The sequence below is a fragment of the Pantherophis guttatus genome, chromosome 16 (genome assembly GCF_059756535.1).
Source record: "Pantherophis guttatus breed Tessera chromosome 16, ASM5975653v1, whole genome shotgun sequence".
Classification (NCBI taxonomy): Eukaryota; Metazoa; Chordata; class Lepidosauria; order Squamata; family Colubridae; genus Pantherophis; species Pantherophis guttatus.
Window position 1 is genome coordinate 10,915,321 of NC_142078.1, and position 27,152 is coordinate 10,942,472.

Here is a 27,152-nt window from a genome sequence, read left to right on the forward strand (position 1 = left end):
AAAATAAGCCCTCTCTGAAAATATTTAAACACATGAGCAGCCGGTACCCACCATTTCCTCTGGTTAGGGTTAGGGAGACAGAACTGGAAAATCAGGTAAGACGGCAAGAGGAGCCCATCTTGCTCCACGCACCCCAAAATAATAAGATCTTCCAGAAAATAAAGCCAAGTGCTTATTTCGGGATTCAAAAAAAAAACATAAGACAGGGTCTTATTTTCGGAGAAATACAGTATTAACATCCCATCCTGGTCCGTGATTCTGCAAATGCGGGTAAACTTTTGACTTTGTATTTATGGAAGAAAACCAGAAGAAGAAGGTACATTTTCCATGGGGAACGTTGACCTGGTTGGTTGGATGAGTGAGTTTTCAGGCGTCCGGATAGATTTCATTTATTCCTTTATCGGATGGGTTACCTGCTTTTCATTTGAATGCAATGAAGGTGCGGCTTCACCCGAACCAGGCCAAAATGCAGACTTCCTGGTTCCTGGTGACCACAAGCACACCTGAGAAATCTATTCGATTGAAGGGTAGGAATCCAAAGATTGGTACAGAGGTTCAAAGCCCCTGTTCTGACCCAGCTCCCCAAACACGACAAACCCTCTGAAGTTAACTCAAAGATTCCTTTATTAGGAGCGCCGGCAGCCCCGGCAAAAAGTTTCTCTCTCAAAGCAGGCTAACAAGTCTGTCCGGGAGGAGATGAATAATTGTCTGCCATAGCTATTCCTCTCTGCCTCCTGCCTTTTATCCCCAGAGCTATGGTGGGGCTTCGCTAGCAGCAGTGGCTCTTCCGTCCCAAGGACCGGCCCATAGATTTCCACTGCTCTCCTCTCCTTTGCCTTCTGTGCATCTGTGCATCAGGCACTGGACCCATCTGTTCCTCCTCTTCATCATCAGCCACCTCCAGACCTGGGGGCTATTGACTCTCCATCTGAGGACTGACGGACAGTCCAGGCTCCACCTCTGTCTCTCTCTCTCTGCCAACTCCATTCTCTCTTCCCCCCCGGAGCTCCCAGGTTGCCCTGATGCTGACCCTGATTCCCACGCCTACTCCTACTCCTCTGATTCAGCTGCTTGGGGGGGCCAGTGGCCAACAGGCCACAACATCACCAGGCTAGAGACTAAAAGACTGTGAATTCTAGTTCTGCGCCTTGGATGTCACGTCTGGCAGATGATTTGAGGCCAATTGCACCTTATCAGAAGGAAAAGACAAGCCAAATCTTTTTCCAAAGAAAACCGTAAGGATACTTGTTCACCAAAAGTCAAGTGTTATTCAAAGGCACCAAACCGGAGAAAACAGCATACAAAGGAATATAGCAATAGCAAAAGCCCTTAGACTTATATAGTGCTTCACAGGCCTTTACAGCCCTCTCTAAGCAGTTTACAGAATCAGCCTCTTGCCCCCAACAATTTGGGTCCTCAAAAGATGGTGTCATACCCACAATTTCGTCTATCCATTTGACGGAGGTTAAGCTTTGGAGCTTCCCTGTTAATTTGCAACCTTTCTTTTTGCCCCAATACATTTATGGGCGTAAAGGATCCATTTTGCTTCTTACACATCTTTTTTTAATTAGTTGATTGAAAGATCAAATACAGAGATACAAAGAAAAAAAAACAGGAAAATGAGGGGAAAATAGGGGAGGAAAAGGGGAAGAGGAAGAAGTAAAAGGTAAAGGAGAGGAGAAGAAGGAAAAAAAAAACCTTCAATTCGCAACTCTTTTTGGCACAGTAAAATAAGATAATAACATACAACCTAGGAGGTAGGGAGGCCTCCTAGGCCCTAAACGGGGCACGTGGGGGCTTCAGAGAGGCCTCCTAGGCCCAAAATGGGGTGCACCCCCCCCATGGCCCATTTTCACTCTCAAGGCGGGTGCAGGAGCCCAAGTGCTGCCTGTCACACACCCCTGGCCACGCCCACCTTGGCCACGTCCACCCAGCCGGTCATAAGGCAGAGAACCAGCTGTTCAATTAATTGAATCCCATCACTGGTCATAAGTCACGTTATCCGGTGCTGTAGACCCTTTGAATGGTCACTCAATGAACCGTCGTAAAGTCGAGGGTTGGCCGCGTTTCCCATAACCAACCTCATCCCCGTTTTTCTCCTTATCCTTCAGAGCCTCTGCTCGTTTGGACACGAGAGCATTGCCAACACCAGGTCCATTTTCGCCAGGGAAAAATGAAAGGGCTCGGTTTAAGGAATGACAGGGTTCCCCCCCCCTCCTCATTACGATTTCCTCATTACCAAGCCGTCCTGTCGCATTCAATCGAGAGCGTGTTACAAAAAATAATAATCATAACCGTCCTTTTTTTCTCTTGAGCGAGCGGCATCAGCTCGCCTTAAGTGCCCCCGTCAACGGATACCAAAGTACTTCGACGTTCTCGGTGACAATTCGCACTTCTTTTCAAAAGCGAAGCTGTCTAAACGGAGCTTGTAGCTTCACTGCAACCATCTAATCTCTTCCCGTCCTTCCTTTGATGCACATAAACGCCATCACCAAATTTCATTAAGGAAAGAGAGAGAGAGAGAGAGAGAGAGAGAGAGAGAGAGAGAGAGAGAGAGAGAGAGAGAGAGAAACGAAGAGAGAGGGGTGGAGGAGCAGGGAGAGAGAGAGAGAGAAAAGTGACTTACCCCGTAAGCACAACCACAAAATCCATCACGTTCCAGCCGTTGCGGAGATAAGATCCTTTGTGAAAAACAAAACCCAGAGCAATAATCTTGATGCCCGCTTCGAAGCAGAATATTCCAATGAAATACGGTTCGGTGTCATCCTGGGAAGGAGGAAGAAAAGGACAGCAATGTTACCAGTTTATAGATTAGCAAAATAAAAATAAAAATGGGGTGGGGTGGGGTGGAATGGAATGAAATGAAATGAAATGAAATGAAATGAAATGAAATGGAATGGAATGGAATGGAATAGAATAGAATAGAATAGAATAGAATAGAATAGAATAGAATAGAATAGAATAGAATAGAATAGAATAGAATAGAATAGAATAGAACAAGAGAAGGAATGGAATGGAATGGAATAGAAAAGAATTAGCAATTAGACTTGTATACCACTTCACAGTGCTTGAGCCAGTGAGGATCGAACCCCTGGCAGTCGGCAGAATTAGCCTGCAATGCTGCATTCTAACCACTGCGCCACCACAGCTCAGAATGGAATGGAATGGAATGGAAGTGAATAGAAGTGCCTACGTTCTCAGTGTAATACTTCATTCTCAGATTATCTTGTTCTTTGTCAATTGCTACAGTGGCCAAGGGTGCCTGCACTGTTTGCTTTTTATTCAGGAAGGAAGGAAGGAAGGAAGGAAGGAAGGAAGGAAGGAAGGAAGGAAGGAAGGAAAGAAAGAAAGAAAGAAAGAAAGAAAGAAAGAAAGAAAGAAAGAAAGAAAGAAAGAAAGAAAAAAAGGGGAGGCAGGGAGGCAGGGAGAAGGAAGGAAGGAAGGAAGGAAGGAAGGAAGGAAGGAAGGAAGGAAGGAAGGAAGGAAAGAAAGAAAGAAAGAAAGAAAGAAAGAAAGAAAGAAAGAAAGAAAGAAAAAAAGGGGAGGCAGGGAGGCAGGGAGAAGGAAGGAAGGAAGGAAGGAAGGAAGGAAGGAAGGAAGGAAGGAAGGAAGGAAGGAAGGAAGGAAGGAAGGAAAACAGTTGATACTCACCAGCCTCTCTGACATAGGTGTCTTATCTCCATCAGGGAGATGTTGCTCCAGAGCCAAAACAATGCAATTGGCTATAATCGTAGCCAGAATCATATATTCAAATGGAGTGAAGGCAACGGTTAAGGAAAAAACTCATAATGTTAATAACGGCACTAGCAGCATTCATTTTTCCCATACTGAATCTCGATCAATGATTCCGATTTTCTCAAATCCATTCTAAAGACGAAGTACATATAAAAGTTTACTGTTAGCTTCTGATTGATTACTTCAAATAAAGATCTTGTCTAATCAAGCAGGAGGTTTTCTCTGCTTTGGAGAAGAGCGAAGAAGAAGGGGAAAAAAAGAAGAGAATCTTCTTTTGATTGTTCAGGATCTCTTGGCTGATTAAGCCAATAAAAGGAGTGATCAAAAGTTTCTCCTGCAGCTATTATATTATATGGAATAGAATAGAATTCTTTATAGGCCAAGTGTGATTGGACACACAGGGAATTTGTCTTTGGTGCATATGCTCTCAGTGTACATAAGGAGAATAAAATACATTCGTCGAGAATAAAAAGATACAACACTTAGTGATCGTCAAGGTTATTATTAAATTAAGGTGGGATTTTACTTAACGTGGTCTGCCCTCTCCAAAATTCTAAAACCTCTAAATTCACACCAGGTTTGTTCTCAGAGATGATCTTCGCAAGCTGATAACTGATGGATAATATGAGCAATTAAAAGCAAATTCTTCGAAGTTTACAAGCTGTGGAAAGGCATCAACCCGTCCAACATTCTTTATGAAAGTTAGGTAGCAGCGGAACGCAAGAACAAGTTAACTAAGCTTCGAGCTCCTTTTAAATCTTGATTTAACATCTTTCCCCCCCTCGGTTTTGGAAATGAGCCAGAAGTGGCCGGATTCACCCAACACACACAAATATGATCACATGGACAACATCTAGTAATGATCGTGACTTACAAACCACAATCGCCACGTTCATTTCTCACAGGCCTAAGTTTGTTCTACGGGCTCTGAGAAGAAATTCCCACCGTTTTGAGTTCCTATTCTGAACTCACTACGCAAAGGCCTCCGTGTCAAAAACACAGCATAAAATTAAGCCCGTGAAGCTTGGAGAAAAAAGTCCTCCATTTCTGATCCAACTTGGAGAGAAGATCAATTTCATAAGAGGGGAAAGCAATGGTTTTTCCAATGGACCTTCTTGTCCAGGTAGAACATTCCAACATGGAACCCCATGGGACTTCAAGCAGATGAGCAGAGAGCAGAAGACAACCAAGGAGAACATTTAATGAAAAGAAGGACCAGGGGTGACATGATAGCAGTCTTCCGATATCTCAGGGGCTGCCACAAAGAAGAGGGAGTCAAGCTATTCTCCAAAGTTCCTGAGGGTAGGACAAGAAGCGATGGGTGGAAACTCATCAAGGCGAGAAGCAACCTAGAACTAAGGAGAAATTTCCTGACAGTGAGAACAATTAACCAGTGGAACAACTTCCCTCCAGAAGTTGTGAATGCTCTAAAAACTGGAAATTTTTAAGAAGAGATTGGATACCCATTTGTCTGAAGTGGCTTAGGGTTTCCTGCCTGGGCAGGGGGTTGGACTAGAAGACCTCCAAGGTCCCTTCCAACCCTGTTATTCTATTCTATTCTATTCTATTCTATTCTATTCTATTCTATTCTATTCTAATTGCTTGTTCTATTCTATTCTATTCTATTCTTATTGCTTGTTCTATTCTATTCTTATTGCTTGTTCTGTTCTGTTCTATTCTATTCTATTCTAATTGCTTGTTCTATTCTATTCTATTCTATTCTATTCTATTCTTATTGCTTGTTCTGTTCTGTTCTGTTCTGTTCTGTTCTATTCTATTCTATTCTGTTCTTATTGCTTGTTCTATTCTATTCTATTCTATTCTATTCTATTCTATTCTATTCTATTCTATTCTATTCTATTCTATTCCATTCCATTCCATTCCATTCCATTCTATGTCTCCTTGCTCTCTGTCTAACCCCAACTTCTACTCTATTGATTCGATATTGTCCGGATTATCCAACCAGTTTGTGCTTTCCCCATTCACCCTCTCTAAAAAGAGAAGAGGCCCACAGACAATTTTGCAACATGGACTGTTCTCGTTGCTGTGAGATCTTAAATTTCATCCTGCTTCAAAATCGGCTGAAGCCATTTTGGAACCTATCCTTACTCTTGTCCCAGAAGCGCTTTTTCAAAGAGGCAACTGGACCAGAAACTGGTTTTTCTTTGAAGGCGTTTTCGCTTCTCATCCAAGAAGCTTTTTCGGTTCTCTGATATCTTCCCCTCCTCTTTGATGTTTCGCTTCTCATCCAAGAAGCTTCTTCAGCTCTGACCGGATGGTGGGGAATGGAAGGATTTTATATTCCTTCCAGACAGCTGGTCATTTGCATCCTTTTAGAGAGTCCTTGAGGCCACTTGGAGGTTTATCTGTATCCTCTAAAACAGTGGTTCTCAACCTGTGGGTCGGGACCCCTTTGGGGGTCGAATGACCCTTTCACAGGGGTCGCCTATGACCATTGGAAGACATATTTTCGATGGTTTTAGGAATAATTTTATGGTTGGGGGTCACCACAACATGAGGAACTGTATTAAAGGGTCGCGGCATTAGGAAGGTTGAGAACCACTGCTCTAAAAGAATGCAAGTAACCAGCTGTCCGCAAGGAATAAAAATTCCACGCCAACGAAGTCAGAGCTGAAGAAGCTTCTTGGATGAGAAGCGAAACGACTTCAAAGAAAAACCAAGCAAGTCCAGTTGCCTCTTTGAAAAAGCACTTCGGGGACAATCCTGACTTGGATGACTGAGAATCTCCATAGATATGTTTCTACTGGTTTTTTTTTTTTTTTCCTTCGACCATCCTTTTAGCTGTTGTGAATTCTAGCTGGCTCAGCTCTGCTTTCTCGAGCTCACTTATATCCCCAGTGTTTCAGCTGGGTAAGAAAGGACAACGCAACCTGCAACCGCACTAGGTTGTTAAGAGGAAAGCCTGTTGCTCGTTGGGCGAGAGAATTATTATCTCGGTGATTTCAGATCAAAGGAAAAACAACAGGCCCCTCCTGGGGAATTGCTTCGTGCTACACGTACAGATCAAGCGACGCACAGAGAGAAAAGACTCTCCTTAGCAACCTAACCCCAATCCCGAGTTGGAAGTTCAGAATAGAATAGAATAGAATAGAATAGAATAGAATAGAATAGAATAGAATAGAATAGAATAGAATTATAAATAATAGAAATAGGATTAGGAATAGGAATAGGAATAGGAATAGAATAGAATAGAACAAGCAATAAGAATAGAATAGAATAGAATAGAACATGCAATAAGAATAGAATAGAATAGAATAGAACAAGCAATAAGAATAGAATAGAATAGAATAGAATAGAATAGAATAGAATAGAATAGAATAGAACAAGCAATAAGAATAGAATAGAACAGAACAGAACAGAACAGAACAGAACAAGAAATAAGAATGGAATAGAACAAGCAATTAGAATAGAAAAGAATAGAATAGAATAGAACAAGCAATAAGAATAGAATAGAATAGAATAGAAGAAGCAATAAGAACAGAACAGAACAGAACAGAACAGAATAGAATAGAATAGAATAGAATAGAACATGCAATAAGAATAGAATAGAATAGAATAGAACAAGCAATAAGAATAGAATAGAATAGAATAGAATAGAATAGAATAGAATAGAATAGAATAGAACAAGCAATAAGAATAGAATAGAACAGAACAGAACAGAACAGAACAGAACAAGAAATAAGAATGGAATAGAACAAGCAATTAGAATAGAATAGAATAGAATAGAATAGAATAGAATAGAACAAGCAATAAGAATAGAATAGAATAGAATAGAAGAAGCAATAAGAACAGAACAGAACAGAACAGAACAGAATAGAATAGAATAGAATAGAATAGAACAGAACAGAATAAGCTGGAAGGGACCTTGGAGGTCTTCTAGTCCAGCCCCCTGCTCAAGGAGGAGAACCTATATCATTTGGGATAAATGACTGTCTTGTCTCTTCTTGAAAACCTCCAGTGATGAAGCGCCCACAACTTCTGGAAGCAAACTGTTCCACTGCTTTACTGTTTTCGCCGTTAGGAAAACTGGTTTCCATCCATTGTTGGATGTCTTGTCCTGCCTTCAGATGCTTTGGAGAATAATTTGACCCCTTCTTCTTTGTGGCAGCCCCTCAAATACTGGAAGATTCCTATCATGTCGCTCCTAATTCTTCTTTTCTTTAGACTAGCTAGCCCAACCCAAGTCCTGCAGCCCTTCTTCATATTGTTTTAGTCTCCAGGCCTTTGATCAACTCGGTTGCTCTTCTCTGCACTTTTTCCAAAGTCTCAACATCTTTTTTTTTTTGTAGTACGGTGACCAAAACTTTGACTTCAATAAGACCAACTCTGCCCTCCTTCGTAAAGGAGTGGGCAGGCTCCAAAACTGGCTAGCTAAGAGAAATGGGGGGGGGGTTTGACCATTTCAGCTCCTTCTTCTGTCCAAAATCCAGCCGGGCAGAAAGATAAATGCAGGCATTTTTCTCTTGGCGCCCAACGAAGGAGCGTCTGGATTGAAAATGGGTGTCAAAAGGAGGGATGAATCTCTGTGAAAGGCTTAAGGGGAACGTGAGAAAAGCTTTGCGTTTATCTAGTGAGGGGGCAGACAAGAATTAAGTACGGTAGGTCGCTCTGCCTTTCATTGAGAAATTCTGCAGTTTCTCTGGCTGCGCGTCCTTCCTTTAGATCAGGGGCCTGCAACCTTAAACACTCAAAAGAGCCATTTGGAGCCGTTTCCCACAGAAAAGAAAACACCGGGAGCCACAAAACCCTTCCCGTGCCTGACTATTTCTTGAGCGGCCACAAAACTAGCATATGTAGTTGAATTCAATGTTCTGTTTTCTTCTGAAACTTTTCTTTTCTTGGATTTATCCATGGTTGGCCTACCGGGGGTTGAAAAGCTCAATAAATTGCGTACCGGCGGGTGTCGCACATTGGCAGTTGTGACGCATATTTAGAGTGACAGGGAGCCGCAGCAGAGGGGTGAAAGAGCCACATGCGGCTCCAGAGCCACATGCGGCTCCAGAGCCACATGCGGCTCCAGAGCCACAGGTTGCTGACTCCTGCTTTAGATTTAAAGATTTGAAGAAGGGAGATTCCTCAGAATAGGAAAAGCAGGCAAGATCAAAAGATTGGGGACAAACAAACCCCTTTTTGGGCTATCTGGAGAGTCCCTGGTTTTTCCATTCAACCCCCAAGGCTTAAGAAAAAAAAGAAAAGTCGGTCTTAAAGCTGTACAATTTAACAGTAACAGAGTTGGAAGGGATCTTGGAAGTCATCTAGTCCAGCCTCCTGCTCACGCAGGAGCCCTGTACTAAGGATTCGAACCGCCAAACCGCTGACCTTTTTTGATTGACAAGCTCAGCGTCTTAGTCACTGAGCCACCTAGTCAGGCTCATAGTCACAAGTAGTCCTTGACTTAACAACCGTTCATTTACTGACTGCTCAAAGGGACAGCGGCCATGAAAAGAAAGCGACTCATCGCCATTTTTTCACATTTCAAACCATTGCAGCATCCCCCACGGCCAACCTTCGGATGCTTGGCAACTAGTTTGTGTTTATGACCGTCGCTGCATCCAGGAAGTCACATGATTTCCCCTTTTGCGACCGTCCGGCAAGCCAAGCCCACGGGGGGGAAGCCAGATTCACTTCACAACCTGGTTCCTCACTTAACAATGGCAGCGCTTCCTTTCACCGCCGGAGCAAGAAAGATCGTAAAACAGGGCAAAGCTCGCTTCGCAACCATCTCGCTTAACGACGGAAAGGTTGTTCTCCGTGGTGGTTGTAAGACAAGGATGGCCTGTGTTTAGATCGGGTGGAAGGGTGGAGCCAGGGAGGCTGCAATGGATGAAAACCACAACCGACAATGCCACCATCCACAAGCAATAAGATCCGATCAAAATGGTACTAAAATAAATTTTTTTTAAAAAAATGCCAGCCAGAGAAATTGGGCAGAAATTCTCAAGCCTGCTGAGTAGGAGGTAGGAAAAAAAGAGTCTTTTTTTTTTTTAAGGGGAAATACTTCTGAGATATTTAACATTACTCTGGTTTGAGTAATACAGATTTGCCAAGGATAATAATCCTCACAGGTCAAAAATACCAGCCAGTCTCTGAATTAGCTATTAAATGAGATATTCCCATGCATCCAATTTCAAACGGGCATATGTTTTATGGTTAGGATGCGGCCAATTTAAGGAGATCATCTTTCTCCACCCTCTCTCTATTTCTTCTCCCCCCCCCTCACAAAGTCTGAATTTAACCAACAGGCCAAAATTGTGATCTGTTCGGACTGTTGATTAAGCCACCATGGACAGAAAGTGCAAATCCTACCAAGACACAAACCACGGCTTACAAAACCCTAATCGATGGCCTCCCGTAACAAAGTGGCTTGTTTGCGCATAGGTTTCTTCGGCTGAGGCGGCTAGTTGGTTGCGTTCCCACCTTGCATTAAGCCACAAATCCAGGTTTAGGAAGCTACAAAGCTCAGGTTGCAAACAATTAGCAATAGCAGCAGATCCCAAATCGCCTTGTAGCTCACCAGGGGCAAATGTAAGATTGCAGCATATTGATTTTTTGCAACAACAACAACAACAACAAAAATGTTTAGGATTTTTGTCGGTGGTAAGCCAGCAGTGGGGAAAAATGGGAAGATCCCCCCTTCCCTCTCTTTCTAAACAAACGGGGGAAAGTCGAACTGACACCAGAGGAGGGAGAAATTAAAAAACAGCTTCTTCCTTCATTTCAAGGGAGAAAGAGGAGGGAAAAAAATCTATTTTCCGAAACACCAGAAGGGCAAGACAAGAAGCGACGGATGGAAACTAACCAAGGAGAGAAGCAACCTAGAACTAAGGAGAAATTTCCTGACAGTGAGGACAATAAAGCAGTGGAATGGAAGTTGCCTCCGGAAGTTGTGAATGCTCTGTCAATGGAAGTTTCCAAGAAGAGATTAGAGAACCATTTTTGTCTGAAATGTTATCGGGTTTCCTGCTTGAGCTTGTCTGAAATGGTATTGGGGTTGGACTCGAAGGCCTCTAAGGTTTCCTTCCAACTCTCTTATTCTTGTTCTGTTCCGAATATCAGACAGCTGTCTGGATCATCTTGATCTAGCATGCTAGGAAGAGCTAAGGAACAAACCTCAGCAGGGCGTTGAATGGGAATCCAATAATACTCTGAAAAGGCTGGGGGGGGGAAGGGGGAAGGAAACCAGACAGAGTACATCTAAACCAGAACCGCCCTAGACTAGGGGTAACAAATGGATGAACAAAAATGCAGCAAGTGGGAATGGAAAAAGGGAAACTCTATAGGCATTTGGGCAACCTCTTAAAAGTCTGAGCTCTCAGGAGCATCCATAAACACACCCAGCCCACATGTAACAGATGCATCTCTAGGAGAACAATTCTCACAATCAAAAGTGGACTTCTGGTCAATGGGGGTGGAGACCTCTCACCCTGCTATGGGAGGGGGGGGGAAACTCACCCATGCATTCTCCCCAACCCCCCAAAAAACACCTCCTTTCCTTGCAAAGGAAACAAAGCAGAAAGAGGTAGCAAAGGAGATTTTTTCTAGTCTAAGAGGGACTCAGAAGCAGCTCAGGGGCTGGAGAAGGGACGGAGAGACCTCCCCCCCCAAACCGCCTCCCTTTTCCCAGAAACCCCTCGAAATCTCTACTGCTCCCCTTCCCCAAAAAGTTTGGGAGAAACCCACCCCCCCCACTCTCTCAGCTGCCTGCCACGGATTAGAAGGGTCCCCTCGGGGCCAGCATGCCGACACGCCCATCCCCAAAGCTGGAGCCCTCCTGCCCACACCCAGGAAAGAGACAGTGGCCCTCCTTTCCCACATCCACGCGCGTCCCATGGGGGGTGGGTGGGAGGGAGGAAGGAGGGATGGTCCCTGGGATGCAGAGAAGGGGCGTGCATGCGTGTGTGTGTGAGTGTGTGATTGTGTGTGTGTGTGTGAGTGTGTGTGTGTGTGTGTGTGTGTAGAACCCCGAGCTCCCCCTCCCCACCCATCCCCACCCCCACGATCCCAGCTCCGGCAAGGATATGGCCACTCCGTGATGCGCTTGGCGTATTTGCGGATCACGTTGTCCTCGCTGAAGATGAAGAGGGAACGGTTGACTGTGAAACAATTCTGTTTGACCGGAATGGGGTTGTAAAGAGCCATTGTCCGGGCCCTCTGGGCCTTGGTCTGCTTGTACATCTGGGGCCGCGGAGGTCCCGGTTGTCCCGGGGGCCCCTGGCGGCTGCTGCCGCGGGCCCCGCCGGGCCCCGGGGGAGCCCCCGCGCCGCCACCTCCATAGCGGCTGGGCAGGTCCTCTCCGAAGCGAGCCATGCTGGTGCCCCTTCTCCAAGCGCGCGGTGCTGGCCCTCCGAGCTGCAAAGACGCATCCCAGCGCCAGGAGGGAGGGAGGAAGCCTGGGCTTCTGGTGGTAGCGCTGGCGGCGGGGCTCTGCTGTTGCTGTTGCTGCTCCTCTGGCTGGTGGTGGCGAAGGAGGGCGGGCGGGCTGCGGCTCGGCTCTGGAAGCGGCGGCGGGGAGGATTCAAGGCGCCGCCGCCGCCGCCGCTCAGGGGCGAGGCTCGGCGAGGCCGCCAAGCGCCCAAGGCGGAGGCGAGGCTGGGGTCTCCCAGCTCCGGCTGGAAGCCGAGCCGAGCCGCATCAACTTCCCACCCGGGAGCCTCTTTTCCTCCACCCCAGCATGGCGCGGCACGCCAAGAAGGCAGCCGGGCTCCCCCCGCCGGAGCTGGGGGGCGAGCCGCAGAGACTGGCGAAGGGAGATCCAGAAGGGGTTGGGAAGCTACTTAGCTTGCGTGGGCCTCTCTCTTCTCCTTCTTCTCCTCTTCCTCCTGTTTCCTGAGGTTACGAGAGATGCTCTTCTGCTCCGGGTTCCCAAGGCTTTTCTCCTGGCCGGGGACGGGGGCGGCCGGCTGGCTGGCTGGGTAGGGAGAGTGGGGTCGTCGCCGACAGCCTTGGAGAAAGCGAAATGCAAACGTCAAAAGCAACCGGTTAGTGAACCTCGCCCCTTCCAAAAAAAAAAAAAAATATGCAAAAAAAAAATAAAAAATGCACAGAGCCAGCTGACGATCGGGAAGCCAATCAGCGATGCCAGCTCCACCCGACTCCGCAAAGGGTACCCAACGAAGCCCCATATCAATAACGGGGAAGGGAGAGGAAGGATCCGCCCCTTCTCCAAGGCTCGGCGATCGAAGAGCGGGGGGGGGGCGTCTTTGGAGAGCCAAGCCTTTCCTTCCTTCCCTTCCCACCCACCTATCCCCCCCCTTTTTTTTCTCTTTCTCCACGTCGCCTCCCCACCTGCTTGTGTGTTTTAAGCTTGGAGCCTTCAAGGAGCCCTGGGGTGGGGACGCTGGAAAAGAAAAGGTGGTGGGGGGGAAGGAAACACGGAGGATGGGACACGCGAGCCACGGAAGGCTTGGGGAAGGACCAAGGGAGGAGACAAACGGATGAAGAACAAGTTGGCCAAGGGAAGAGGCTTGGAAAGACGGGAGCCTGGCTACGGGAGCTGTCCAGGTGCTGAAACGAAGGCGCTCGAAAAACGCATGCCCCCATAGGCGCCTTTCTACTTTTCTTCACTCGATTTCCCAGCTTTCCTAAAGGTTTGATTTTCCTAGAGTGCAGAGGGAAAGGAAGGCCCCCCAAACCACCTTAGATCCTTCCGCTTGCCGCCAGTTCTGAAGAGGTCCCTTAAAGAGTCCGGCAAGGGTTGGCTTGGGGTTTTGGCTTGAACCGCGCTTTGTGGTGGTGGGGATGAGTTACGATGACCAGGGTTGACCCTGGCACGAAGCCAGAGACAGATTTAAAGGCCGACGTTGTGAAGTCAAATTTGTACGGCCTGATTTCGTACCTCCGATCCGAAAAACCTAACGGGGTTCGCTAAGGATTGAGTGAGATGGGTGAATCTTTTTTTTTTTATTTATATGCCGCCCTTCTCCGGAGACTCAGGGCGGCTTACAATGCGCTAAGCAATAGCCTTCATTCTTTTGTATATTTATACAAAGTCAGCTTATTGCCCCCACAAACTGGGTCCTCAATTTACCTACCTTTGAAAGGATGGAAGGCTGAGTCAACCTTGAGCCTTGGCGAGATTCGAACCTGCAATAATTGCAGGCAGCTGGTCTTAATAACCAGCTTAATAACAGGGTGTCTTAGACCACTGTACTACCAAGGCTCTTGTCGGCAAATTGTTGATCGTTAAAATCTGTCCTTCTCATTCTTGAAAAGACTTTAGTCGTCGGCATGTAGAATGATACCTGTCTTTGCTGGGAATAATGGCCAATCTTGAAGATTTGTATCCCTCTTCCATCCCACACATAGAGATACCAAAAAAAAAAAAAAAAGAAAACCTTTATGAAGTCATGAATAGTTTTCAGGCCTACTCAATAATCAACCTGATTCTATCTGCATAATTATAGTCGTCAACTTACAACCACAATTGAGCCCAATGTCACTTAGTTCTGTTGCTAAGTAAAACAGTTGTTGAGTTTTGACCCGTTTTACGGCCCTTCTTGCCACCGTTGTTAAGTCAATAACTGCAGTTGCTAAATCAGCAACATAGTCATTGAGCGAATCTGGTTTTTTCCCCTTTGTCTTTGCTTGTCATAAGGTCACAAAGGGAGATCACAGGACCCTGGGTTACTGTCACTGTCATAAATATGAGCCAGTTGCAAAGCGTCTGAATTTTGATCACATGACTGCGGGGATGCTCCAACGGTCATAAGTGTGGAAAATAGTCCTAAGTTGTAACTTCAGTGCTATCATAACTGGCCACTAAACAAACTGTTGTAAGTCGAAGATTACCTCGTGCCAAAAACAGTCCTATGCTCCTGAGCATGTCTAATGGTGGATGAAAACCAACCTCCCCTCCATCAAAAAACCAGAATTGCCTTCCTTCAGGCTGCCCAACTGAGCTACCCTTTCCAAAGAACTGTTTGAACATGCAGATAAATATTTAGACTCTGTTCCCTTTCATTTTCGGGTTAACGCCCTAGGATCAAAAGCAGAAGCCAATCACAGTTCCAACTTGTCTCATGTGCCCAACATTTCTAATATCAGCTAAATCAAGACCACATCTGGAATACGGCATCCAGTTTTGGTCACCACACTATAAAAAAGATGTTGAGACTGTAGAAAGAGTGCAGAGAAGAGCAACCAGGATGATTAGGGGATTGGAGGCTCAAACATATGATGAACGGTTGCAGAAACTGGGCATGGCTAGTCTAGTGAAGAGAAGGACCAGGGGAGACAGGATAGCAGTGTTCCAATATTTGAGGGGCTGCCACAGAGAGGAGGGGGTCAAGATATTTTCCGAAGCACCCGAAGGCCAGACAAGGAATAATGGATGGAAACTGATCAAGGAGAGATTCAACCTAGAAATAAGACAGTGAGAACAATCAACCCATGGAACAGAAGTTGCCTTCAGAAGTTGTGGGAGCTTCATCCCTGGAGGCTTTCAAGAAGAGACTGGGCTGCCATCTGTCAGAAATGGTGTAGGGTCTCCTGCTTGGGTGGGGTTGGACTAGATGACCTACAAGGTCCCTTCCAACTCTGCCATTCTGTAATCTGTAAACCTTCTGCCTGATTCTTTTTATGCAGAGGGAAAAACAAAGAAGAGCCGTCAGCAGAAAGAACCACCAGAAAGAGTCACAAGTGCAAAACCTGAGATAGTCTGTCCTCGGACTTAAATATATGACTCCAACGATATTCTTATGCCATTATGAGAACACGGCAGGCTGTGGATGCTATCTTTGTGTTGACATCATCTGAGGCCACCAAAACATCAAGGCTACCTTTTTTTTCACCAAAGCTAGCAGATCCACAACGTTCAGGAGAAACTAAGAAAGAAATTATGATTTGCTTGCCTGGATCTCCTGAACATTGGAGGCCTCCATTGTTTGGGGGGGGGAGATGGTGTGGATGGCGTGATGGCATCAAATGATTTCACTGCAATGTGCATGACATCCCTGGCTCCACCGTTCTGTAGAACCCTATAGTTTGCTTCCCTGTTTCTCCTGAAGGTTGGGGTTATGGTCCGCCTGCAGCCTGCAGAGCTGGCAGCGGAGTTGGACAGCGATGAGGCTGAGGAAAAACATGGGCCAGTCCTGGAGGCTGGGGACGGCCGGATGAGGACTCTGCGTCAGAGGCAGAGATGGGGCCAGGGCCATCGGGGAGTGATGTGCGGATTCTGGAGCCTCCAGAGGCTGACAGTAGAGAGGCAGAGGAACAGGAGGAGCCTGTTCCTAGTGCACGTATGAGAAGAGCTGCCAGAAGGCAGGAGCAGATAAAGCAGAGAGGACGACTGAGGAGTAAGGCCAAGAGATGATTGGCCCCTCCCATAAGGCTTAAAAGACCAGCAACGGCTCTTGGCCTGTTTGCCGGAAAACAACGTTGAGAGATTTGCTTCTTGTTTCACTGTATTCATTTCTTGTCAGCGTCTTCTGCTTCTTGAACTTTTGCCAAGAAAAGCCGTTGGCAGTTTGCCTAATTATCCCAAGGTCAGTGATAAACTGAGGAATGGTATTTTGAAGAATTAGTTTTAATTTAGTTTGGACTACGCTGAGAATGAGTTAATTCTCAGCTGTTCTAATAAAGTCTGTTTGTTTTGGATTTAATACTAACTACTTGGGCCTGGGTCACAACAGTTGGTGGCCTCCCTAGACCTTGTTAATGTTTTGATGGCATCAAGATGTTGTCAACACAATGTGCACCGACATTCCTGTCTCCTACTTTCATAGACCCTTCTATTTTAATTCTTTGCTTTCTCCTGAACTTTGGGGACCTCCTAATTTTGCAAAACGAAGACTGTATTGATCTCATGATGGCATCAGTTGATGTCATTGCTATGTTCATGACATCCCTTGCTTTTGTGGCCCGCCAGCAGCCAGCAGAGCTGAAAGCAAATTCGGACAGTGAGGAGGTTGGGGAGGAACGTGGGCCAGTCTTGGAGTCTGGGCAAGGCTCAGACAAGGGCTCTGCATCGGAGGCAGAGAGGGGGCCAAGGCCATCTGGTAGTTCTTTGCTGCCTCTGGAGTCTCCGGAGTTTGACATCAGCGAGGCAGAAGAACAGCGTGAGCCTGTTCCCAGTGTGCGCATGCACAGAGCTGCCAAGAGACAGGAACAATTAAGGAAACAGGATCGACTTGGAAGTAAGGCTTGGAGATGATTGGCCCCTCCCATAAGACATAAAAGAGAAGCAAACGGGACGTGAGGTTTTGCAGGAAGCAATTAGTTCATCTGGCCGATTCAAGATTTGAAACTTGTTTGTGACTCTGTACCAAGTTTGGCCTCGCCCTGCGTCTGGAAATGAGCTCTCTTGGCAGCGTTCCACGTGAGATAGGTGGGGTGTTGATAACCTTCCTCTGAAAGACTGTTTATCAAGCCTTGCGGACTGTAAATAAAAATAATTTACAGCCGTATGAATTAAAGAGGTTTGCCGGGACTAAGTTTGTACTGTTACTTTCTAGGGAAGCGTAGTTCAGAACACTTCCTCTTCCTCTTCATTGACTCCTATAGTTCACTTCCTTGCTTCTTCCAAACATTGGGACTTCCAAGCTTTGGTTCAAAAGATGGTATTGCTGCCACGATGGCATCAAGGCAATGTCACCATCACATGCATGACATCCCTCTATTTCGCAGACTCTTTGCCTCACATTGGGGGACTGCCTGCTCGGGAAAAAAAATGCCAGGGTGACATCATGCCACATTCCCATAACGTTGTCCCCAATGTACACATTGCCTGGGGAAGAGTCTAACTTTTCTGCCTCCCTGCTTGGCCTCCTGCCAGCTTGGAACTCCAGAAACATTTGGATCCATCTGGCCCAGATTTTGCAAAAATAATAATAATAATAATAATAAAAAAGGTCTGTTCGGAGCTTCAGATTGGCATTGAATTGGGAACAGACTTACACGAAGAATCACGTACACCCAAAACTTTTTTTTTTTTTTATGATGACCAAATGTATTAAAGCATATTATTCTGCCTTCGGTTATAGCCCATCCCTTTTCGTCAATGCAGTCTTCCCAGATAACCATCTCTGGATTTGGGCTCCCCTACCCCCCACTCCAGACAAGGCACAAACAGTGCCACCAAAAAGGAAATTAAAAAAAAGAGAGACGAGTCGCCTTTTTCTCTCTCCTGGGGCTGCGGAGACGGATCACGAGCCGTTTATCAGAAAAGATTTGAGCTAATATTCCTTGCAAGACGAAGCCTCCGGAGTGAGGAAATAGCTCGCCTCTATGCAGGCAAGATTGGACGACAATTCCAACTTTGCCCGGCTTCTCATAACTTACAGCAAAATGAAGAGTCCAGGAGTCGCACGTCCGTCTGGACTGGTTGGAGACAAGACACAATTTCAGCAGACACCATTTTCAGCACCCACCCACAGCAACTCAATAATAGCCGTTTCTCAGCCGTGTTGTGGCCCCATCATCACACGGTTTGGAGAAGTTGGAAGCAGGACCGTCCCGATAGGGATTGGCACGTCTCCCTTCGCATGTTTGGAAAAGCCAGAGGGCTGAGGACGATGCAGTCCCAGGCACCTCAGGCATAGGAAGGAAGGAAGGAAGGAAGGAAGGAAGGAAGGAAGGAAGGAAGGAAGGAAGGAAGGAAGGAGATGGAAATGTGAGGAAGGTGGGAATGAGAGGAAGAAAGGAAGGAGGGAAGGAAGGAAGGAAGGAAGAATGGAGGGAAGGAAGGAAGGAGGGAGATGGAAATGTGAGGAAGGTGGGAATGAGAGGAAGGAAGGAGATGGAAATGTGAGGAAGGTGGGAATGAGAGGAAGGAAGGAAGGAAGGAAAAAGAAGGGAGGGAAGGAAGGGGATGGAAATGAGAGGAAGGTGGGAATGAGAGGAAGGAAGGAAGGAAGGAAGAAGAATGGAGGGAAGGAAGGAAGGAGATGGAAATGTGAGGAAGGTGGGAATGAGAGGAAGGGAGGGAGGGAGGAAGGAAGGAAAAAGAAGGGAGGGAAGGAAGGAGATGGAAATGAGAGGAAGGTGGGAATGAGAGGAAGGAAGGAAGGAAGAAGAATGGAGGGAAGGAAGGAGGGAGATGGAAATGTGAGGAAGGTGGGAATGAGAGGAAGGAAGGAGATGGAAATGTGAGGAAGGTGGGAATGAGAGGAAGGAAGGAAGGAAGGAAAAAGAAGGGAGGGAAGGAAGGGGATGGAAATGAGAGGAAGGTGGGAATGAGAGGAAGGAAGGAAGGAAGGAAGAAGAATGGAGGGAAGGAAGGAAGGAGATGGAAATGTGAGGAAGGTGGGAATGAGAGGAAGGGAGGGAGGGAGGAAGGAAGGAAAAAGAAGGGAGGGAAGGAAGGAGATGGAAATGAGAGGAAGGTGGGAATGAGAGGAAGGAAGGAAGGAAGAAGAATGGAGGGAAGGAAGGAGGGAGATGGAAATGTGAGGAAGGTGGGAATGAGAGGAAGGAAGGAGATGGAAATGTGAGGAAGGTGGGAATGAGAGGAAGGAAGGAAGGAAGGAAAAAGAAGGGAGGGAAGGAAGGGGATGGAAATGAGAGGAAGGTGGGAATGAGAGGAAGGAAGGAAGGAAGGAAGAAGAATGGAGGGAAGGAAGGAAGGAGATGGAAATGTGAGGAAGGTGGGAATGAGAGGAAGGGAGGGAGGGAGGAAGGAAGGAAAAAGAAGGGAGGGAAGGAAGGAGATGGAAATGAGAGGAAGGTGGGAATGAGAGGAAGGAAGGAAGGAAGAAGAATGGAGGGAAGGAAGGAAGGAGATGGAAATGTGAGGAAGGTGGGAATGAGAGGAAGGAAGGAAGGAAGGAAGGAAGGAAAAAGAAGGGAGGGAAGGAAGGTGATGGAAATGTGAGGAAGGTGGGAATGAGAGGAAGGAAGGAAGGAGGGAGGGAAGGAAGGAAGGAGATGGGAATGTGAGGAAAGTGGGAATGTGAGGAAGAAAAAGGGAGGGAGGGAGGGAGGGAGATGAGAATGAGAGAAAGGAAGGAGATGGCAACATAAGGAAAGTGGGAATGAGAGAGGGAGGGAGGGAAGGGAGAAAAAAGAAGGGAGGATTTTTGGAGAATCAGTTATTCTATAACCAAATAGAATTCTTCACCGCCAGCAGACCTGGAAAACAATTGAAAAACCGAATCCTGACCTCTTGGGATCTGTTCAGAGAATAACTACACAAACAATATTCACCCTTGGTGCAGTGCAAATTTGATCATTTTTTTAAATGATTAAAAGCTTGGATCGTCCCGATGCATTTCCCCCACCCGTTTATATTACCGGCAAGCCCAAAATTGCTGAGCACATTGTAAGCCGCCCTGAGTCTTCGGAGAAGGGCGGCATATAAATCAAATTAAAAAAAAAAAAATACAGACGTCAATTGAAAATACGGCTCGTTTCTTTGCCGAGATCTTTCGGATTGGAATCGGTTGTTTCAAACGGAGATACGATTCCTGAATTGCTGGTGCCGAGATCCACTAAAACATGAAGAGATTTATGATGGAATTGCACACACCCAGAAAGCCTTGGCACATGGTAGTCCTCGACTTACGGCTGCTTAACGACCATTTGAAATGACGGCAGACCTTGAGAAATTTCCTACATCTGCTGGTGCTTGGCAAACAATCCTCCATTTGCAATTTGTCTGCAGCATCCCCACCATCTTACCAATTTCCCCCTCCCCTGGAAATCTGCATTTCTTTCCGATTTCCAGCAAAAAAAGGAGAAGAAGAAGAGTTTTGGCTTTAAAATGTAAAATTTTTGTTTTTTAAAAAAACTGTGGCTTGTTTTTACAACGACTGCGTAGGCTTCACGACCATCGCAAAAAGTAAAACAAAAATGTTGCCAAATCAGTCACGTCATGATCCATTTTACGACCAATGACTTAATTCCGGTCGTTATACCAAAGACGGCCTGGACTGGAAGTCCTCGACTTAAACAATGTTTCATTTAGTGACCGTTCGAATTTAGAACGGCGCGGGAAAAAAAATCTTAGCACCGTTTTTTACATGTATGACCGTTGCAGCCTTCCCCATGGTCACCTGATTGAAATTCAGACACTTGGGGTAACCGACTCGTATTTACGACAGTTGCAGTGTTCCCGGCGGTCGGGGGATTCTCCTTTAGCGACCTTCTGAGCAAAGCAAAGTCGATGGGGGAGGGGAGCCGGATTCACGTAATAACCCTGACTTTTAACCGCCGCAGAGATTCATTTAACAACGATGGCCGGGACGGTCGCAAAACAGGAAGAGCAAAATTCATGTAACAAACGTCTCGCTTCGCAACAGGAATTTGGGGTTCCCTTCTGGTTGTAAGTCCAAGGACTGCCTGAATTCCGCTCGAGACCGGGCAGCAAAGAATCAAGGGTTGTTGTTTTTTTAAAGCACTTTTTTTATTATTATTATTGATCTCATTGAAAACAGAACAAGGAAATGACAGAGCTGTGGGGGGGCCTTCAGTGCGCCCCTTAAAACTTGTCCAAACATTGAACAGAAAACGAACGAAACGGAGGGGAGGGAAGGAGAGAGAGAGAGAGAAAAAGAGAAATAACACCCAGTCATATGAACGGTTTAGAAGAGTTGCATCAAGAGAAAAAATAAAAGGGGGAGGGGGGGAAGACCCCAAAACCTGATACTGCACTAATTTACAGTATTGAAAGATATATGTGGAAAAAAAAAAAAAGGAAAAAAAAGAAAAATAATAATTAAATGACCTCTTCGGTCATCACGCAAAAGGCGATGACCCATTTATCTCACTACCGTACAACGTATTTGGGGAGGGGAGGTTAAAAAAAAAGGGGGGGGGGAAATCCGGTTGGGTTGGGTTTTTTATTTTTATTTTTTTCTGTCCCTGCGTTTCATACTAAAATCGCTTTGTTCTTTTTTTTTTTTGTCTTTTCTTTTCTCTTTTTTTGTTTGTTTTTTTTTTTTTTGTCCTTTTTATTATACAACTGAAATTTATATTCACGTAGTGAGTAAAAATCGCAAAGAGAGAATTCAGCACCGTGAAATTGCTAGGGTGGGTGAGTGGGTGGGCGAGGAAGAGGAGGAGGAGGAGGACGCCGCCGAGGGGAGGGGGGAGAAGGAAGGGGACTCGTCCGTTCAACACCCCCAACTCTCGTCCTCCCGCTGTCCACCCCCCCACCCTCCACCCCTAATTGATTACAAAATAAACTCGGCGCGATCCAACTTCGGCAACGGGTAGCTTTCGAAGAGGAAAGAGTTAGAGGCTGGTTCCCAGGAAACAGGAATGGCACAAAATCTCCAGGTGCTTGCAAAATCCTCCAGCCTCGAATTAAGAAATGCCCCCCCCCCAAAAAAACGGGTCTCTTAAGAATATCAATTTTTTTTTCTCCTTAAGGATGCCGCACCCCGAAAACCTCCCGCCCCAAAGTTTCCTCTTCTGATCTTGGAGTTAGTGTCATTGAAAAGAGGATTCCTGTACACGAGAGGGAAGAGGCGGGGAAGGAAAAAAAATAAAATAAAAATAAAATTATTTTAAATGTTAAAAAATAAAAATAAGAATAAGAATAAGAATAATAAGAACAATAACGCTGCGGGGATAGAGTAAGGAGGAGCTGTACCCGAGGACTGGGGTAAATAACGGAGAAATTCCAGATGATCGCTCCCCTTGACCTGGGGGAGTGAGGGACGAATCCAGAATTTATCAAACTCGTCTCTGTTCCAAAGCCCGGGCAGCCAGCAAATGAGTGAGTGGGAAGGAAAATTCAACAGCAAGCCAAAAAAAAATAATAATAAAATTTAAAAAATCTTTCCCGGATGCGTGCCAAAGCAGGCGCAATTCTCCGAGACTCTCCGCAGAGTTTGTCCCCCCCCCCGCTCGCCAACTGGGAGCGATGGGGTTTGCGAGCCGTCCATTTCAACGTTCCTTGTTTCCAACGAGGAGGGGAAGGGGGCTTGGAGAACACTTATCACATTAAAAGTGGGGGAGGGAAGAGAGAGAGAGAGAGAGAGTGAGAGAGAAGGAGAGAGAGAGAGAGAGAATCCTCCTTCTGCCACCCCGGAGCGGGCTACGGCGAGGCTGCCTTCCCCCTGCCACGTCGCGAGAGGGAAGGGAAGGAAGGTGGGAGGGAAGGAAGGAAGCTGGGCCGCCACCGTCCACACACTCCAAAAGGGGAACCAGTTACGGCGGACATGGGCTCGCCGAGAAAAAGGGCAGAACGAAACCGATGCAAAGCATCGTCTCCGATGTCACAGCCGGGCTCGGGCTCTTCAGGGAAGGCCTCCCAAAGCAGGAGGGGGCGCCAAGGCAGCTGAACTGGTGTCCGGGAGTCTGTTCTCAGTGGTCTCCTGCGAGGAAGCGATGGCGGTGGTAGCAGCAGCGTCGGCCGCTGCCACCGCGCTGGCCTGCCGCTGAGCCAGGACGGCGCTCGAGTGCCTGCATTTCGGCGAGTCGCAGAGACAGCTGAAGTATTTGGCTTTAATGTTCCAGAATCTCTCGCCATAGTCGAACCTGCGGAAATAGGAACGGTGAGTAAGTGATCACTTACTAAGAATCGTTTGTGTGTGTTTATTAAGGGGAGGAATTTTTTTTTTTTTGTATCTTTTCTTTACGTTTTTTTAGTATTTGTTCAGTGGCTAAGACGCTGAGCTTGTCGATCGAAAGGTCGGCAGTTCAGCAGTTCGAATCCCTAGCACTGAGTAACAGGGTGAGCTCCCGTGACTTGTCCCAGCTTCTGCCAACCTAGCAGTTTGAAAGCACGTAAAAAAAAAAGCAAGTAGAAAAATAGGGACCAGCTTTGGTGGGAAGGTAACAGCGTTCCGTGCGCCTTTGGCGTTGAGTCATGCTGGCCACATGACCACGGAGACGTCTTCGGACAGCGCTGGCTCGGCTTTGAAACTGAGATGAGCACCACCCCGTTAAGAGTCAGGAACGACTAGCACATATGTGCAAGGGGAACCTATACTTTTATAGTTTTTCTCTGTCTGTCTGTCTGTCTGTCTAGCTAGCTAGCTAGCTATCATCTACCGTGTTTCCCCAAAAAAGTCCAATTGGGGTTATTATCAGTGGATGTCTTATTTTGGGGGAAACAGGGTATCTATATCTTCTCTCTCTCTTTCTATATCCTATCTATCATCTATCTTACCTATCAGATAAATAGATAGATAATCTATCTATCTATCAGATAAATAGATAATCTATCTATCTATCTATCTATCTATCTATCTATCATCTACCTACCTACCTACCTACCTATCTATCTATCTATCTATCTATCTATCTATTTTCTATCTATCTATCTATTGTGTTTTCCCCAAAATAAGACCCTGTCTTATATTTGTTTGAACCCTGAAATAAGCACTTGGCCTTATTGCCATGCACTCAAAAGCCCGATTGGGCTTATTATCAGGGGATGCCTTATTTTGGGGGAAACAGGGTAGCAACGCAAGCTCTTTCTTTGAGAAGAGGTGGGGGAACGGATGTGCTGCTGTTACAGGACCAAAATGGGGGCATTAAAATGCAGCCATTTAAACAAGGGAAACATCAGGAAGGGGGCTAAACAAGGTTCCCTCTTCTCTCCCCTCCCCACCCTTGACCTCCGTTTCTCCACTTCCGCTTCCGGGACAAAGCGCCCATACCCGATTTCTTCTCCCGCCTCTATGTGTCTGCTGCTGAAGAAGGCGATTCTGGGGAAGCGCAGATCCTGGTGGGACATGAAGACTCGCACGGCGATGAGGTTGGGCTCGCAGAAGTGGTTAATGAAGCGGCTGACGTTGCCGTAGAAGCGAGCGTCGATGCAGTAGACGTCCCTGTCCTGGAGAAGAGAAAATGGGACGAATGTTACGGGGGGTAAAAGAAAGGGAAAAGACGACAGCGGAGGCTTTTGAAACGCTTGCCGTTGTGGCCTGATTTAAGGGTCAGGATCGGATCTGGCTCCTGACTCCCAACTGCTCTTGATGCAAAAGGCAATAGAAGAATAGAAGTTACAACAAGGAAACAAGGAAAGAAGGGAGGGAGGGAGGGAGGTCCTCAAATAAAGCCAACCAGAATTTCGAGATGGAATTTATCTGAGCAGAAACCATCCAAGGCAATGGCAAAGGAGGAGGAGGAGGGGAGGAAGGCAGGGGTAAGGGGTAGTAGCAGAAGGAGGGGAAAGAGGAGGATGGAGGAAGAGGGGGAGGGGGAGGGGGAGGGGGAGGAGGAGGAGGAGGAGGAGGAGGAGGAGGAGGAGGAGGAGGAGGAGGAGAAGAAGAAGAAGAAGAAGAAGAAGAAGAAGAAGAAGAAGAAGAAGAAGAAGAAGAAGAAGAAGAAAAAAAAAATCAGGCCACCTTCATACAATAACCAAGAATCCCACTTCCAGCTGGATCTGAGCAAAAGTACTTTAAAGCAATCACGGGAAGCACATAAGGCTCAGTTCAAGGAATGGCTGATGGGGGGGCTGGTACTCCCACCATGTCAAACCTCCCATTTGTGATTGCTGCAGTTATTCACTTACACCCCCTCCACTTCATAGCAATTTGTCTGAATGAGTTTGCGACACAATCAAAGCAAAGAAGATCAAATGGCAGTTTAGTGTTTATACCTTGAAACGGCAGTGTCGGATTTAGAACTGCTGATTTTGTCTCAGAGTTTCTCTCTCCCCCCCCCCCCCAACATCTTGCTTTCTTTGTCTTTCTCCCTCTCTCTCCCTCTCTCTCTCTCTCTCTTTCTATCTCTCTCTGTCTCTCCCTCCCTCCCCTGCTTTGATGCAGGTAAACAGTCTGAAAATGTGAAATTGTGTTTTTAGTTTCTCAGAAGGACCGGATCCTTTCTCCTGCTCCGTCTTCGGTTCCTTACATTGGCCAGCCTAAAATCCTCCGTGGTCCCCATTAATTTATTTTTATTTTATGTCCCGAGTTTCCTCGGGACAGCGTAAAACGCACTCTCTCCTCCGATTTTTCTCCATCACAATTTTTTTTTTTTTAATTTGATTTATATGCCGCCCTTCTCCGGAGACTCAGGGCGGCTTACAATGCATTAAGCAATAAGCTTCATACTTTTGTACATACCTGCTTAGTAGGGCTTTTTGGGCCCCCCTGAGCGGTGTTCTTTTTTATACAAAGTCAGCTTATTGCCCCCGCAAACCGGGTCCTCATTTTACCTACCTCGGAAGGATGGAAGGCTGAGTCAACCTTGAGCCTGGTGAGAATTGAACTCGCAGTAATTGCAGGCAGCTGGCACGTTCAGTAAGGTTCAGAACAGTACCCTTTGCCTCGAAGTGGAGCATGGAATCTGTAATAGCCTCGTGGCCTCGAGTTGGGTAGCCTTCTACTATTGGATTTACAAATTAAGTAAGGCTGCCGCTTTGGCAAGGATCGTGTGCTGCCCAACCTAACCACGTCTTCCGAGAGATGCCGGCAGTTTCCAAGAGACCAAAAAGTTCCTTCGGCCTCCGTCGGGAGAAGCGTACGTTTCCTTCTCCCTGCCTTCCCCTCTGTCCTTCCTCTCCCCCCCTTTTAAGTTGGTAATTTCATTTGACTTGTAAGTAGGCATCCTGCAAGGCCTGGGTTTGCTCTAATTAGATTGTCAGGTTCAATAACAGGAGTGGGAGGAGGGGAAGCCTGGAAGCTTAAGCAACATGAAAATTGGCTTCCCAATGATTTTTTAAAATTTTTTTTAAAAAATTTGATTTATATGCCGCCCTTCTCCAGAGACTCAGCAATAGCCTTCATCCTTTTGTATATTTATACAAAGTCAGCTTATTGCCCCCACAACTGGGTCCTCAATTTACCTACCTTAGAAAGGATGGAAGGCTGAGTCAACCTTGAGCCTTGGCGAGATTCGAACCTGCAGTAATTGCAGGCAGCTGGTCTTAATAACCAACTTAATAACAGGGTGCCTTAAACCACTGTACTACCAAGGCTCTTATTTCCCCCACCCCCTTGTTGTTCTGAGTTACGTTTTCTTTTCTCTCGCTCTCTCTTCTTCCTTTTCCGTTTTTCTTTTCTTTTCTTTTTTAAGTAGGTGACATGATCAGACAAGGAAGAAAGGAAAAGTTTCTTAAGAGCCTCGGTGGTGCAGCGGACTAAAGTGCTGTTAAGGGCTAGCACTTAGCTGCCAGCTGCCTGCAATTAGTGCAAGTTCGAATCTCACCAGGCTCAAGGTTGACTCAGCCTTCCATCCTTGCGAGGTAGGTAAACTGAGGACCCGGATCGTGGGGGCAATAAGCCGACTTTGTATAGAACAACACCGCTTGGGGGGGGGGCGGGGGCGAAAGCCCTAATAAACAGGTATATACAAAAAAGTATGCAGGCTATTGCTATAATGCATGATAAGCCGTCCTGAGTCTACGGAGAAGGGCGGCATATAAATTGGACAAACAAACAAACAAACAAACAAATAAATAAATAAATGAGATAAGATCAAAAGCTAGAATAAGGGATAGAAACAAGAAAAGGGGGAAGATCAGTGTAGATCGTAAAATGAAAGTAATAAGAGAAAATATGGAA

General features: G+C 46.3%; 2 protein-coding genes across 26 annotated transcripts in view; both read right to left on the bottom strand.

The window, feature by feature from the left end:
- CACNA1B (calcium voltage-gated channel subunit alpha1 B) overlaps positions 1 to 12,294 on the bottom strand; it is a 194,213-nt gene extending 181,919 nt beyond the window's left edge. For 4 of the 5 annotated variants that reach the window (XM_087879713.1, XM_087879717.1, XM_087879714.1 and 1 more), the window contains exons 1-3: positions 11,777 to 12,147; positions 3,652 to 3,757; positions 2,627 to 2,766 (exon numbers count right to left, since the gene is read on the bottom strand). In XM_087879713.1, the coding sequence (XP_087735839.1) occupies positions 2,627 to 2,766; positions 3,652 to 3,757; positions 11,777 to 12,063 (533 nt within the window). In that variant the 5' untranslated portion in view covers positions 12,064 to 12,147. Of the gene's footprint in view, positions 1 to 2,626; positions 2,767 to 3,651; positions 3,758 to 11,776 lie in introns of all 5 variants that reach the window. The other variant, XM_087879715.1, reaches the window with a different exon arrangement.
- A 9,279-nt stretch (positions 12,295 to 21,573) lies between these two features.
- Positions 21,574 to 27,152, bottom strand: part of EHMT1 (euchromatic histone lysine methyltransferase 1) — a 110,355-nt gene continuing 104,776 nt past the window's right edge. For all 21 annotated transcript variants that reach the window (XM_087880036.1, XM_087880043.1, XM_034425320.3 and 18 more), the window contains 2 exons: positions 24,303 to 24,478; positions 21,574 to 23,175 (listed from right to left, as the gene is read on the bottom strand). In XM_087880036.1, coding sequence (XP_087736162.1) covers positions 22,935 to 23,175; positions 24,303 to 24,478 — 417 coding nt within the window. In that variant the 3' untranslated portion in view covers positions 21,574 to 22,934. The remainder of the gene's footprint in view (positions 23,176 to 24,302; positions 24,479 to 27,152) is intronic.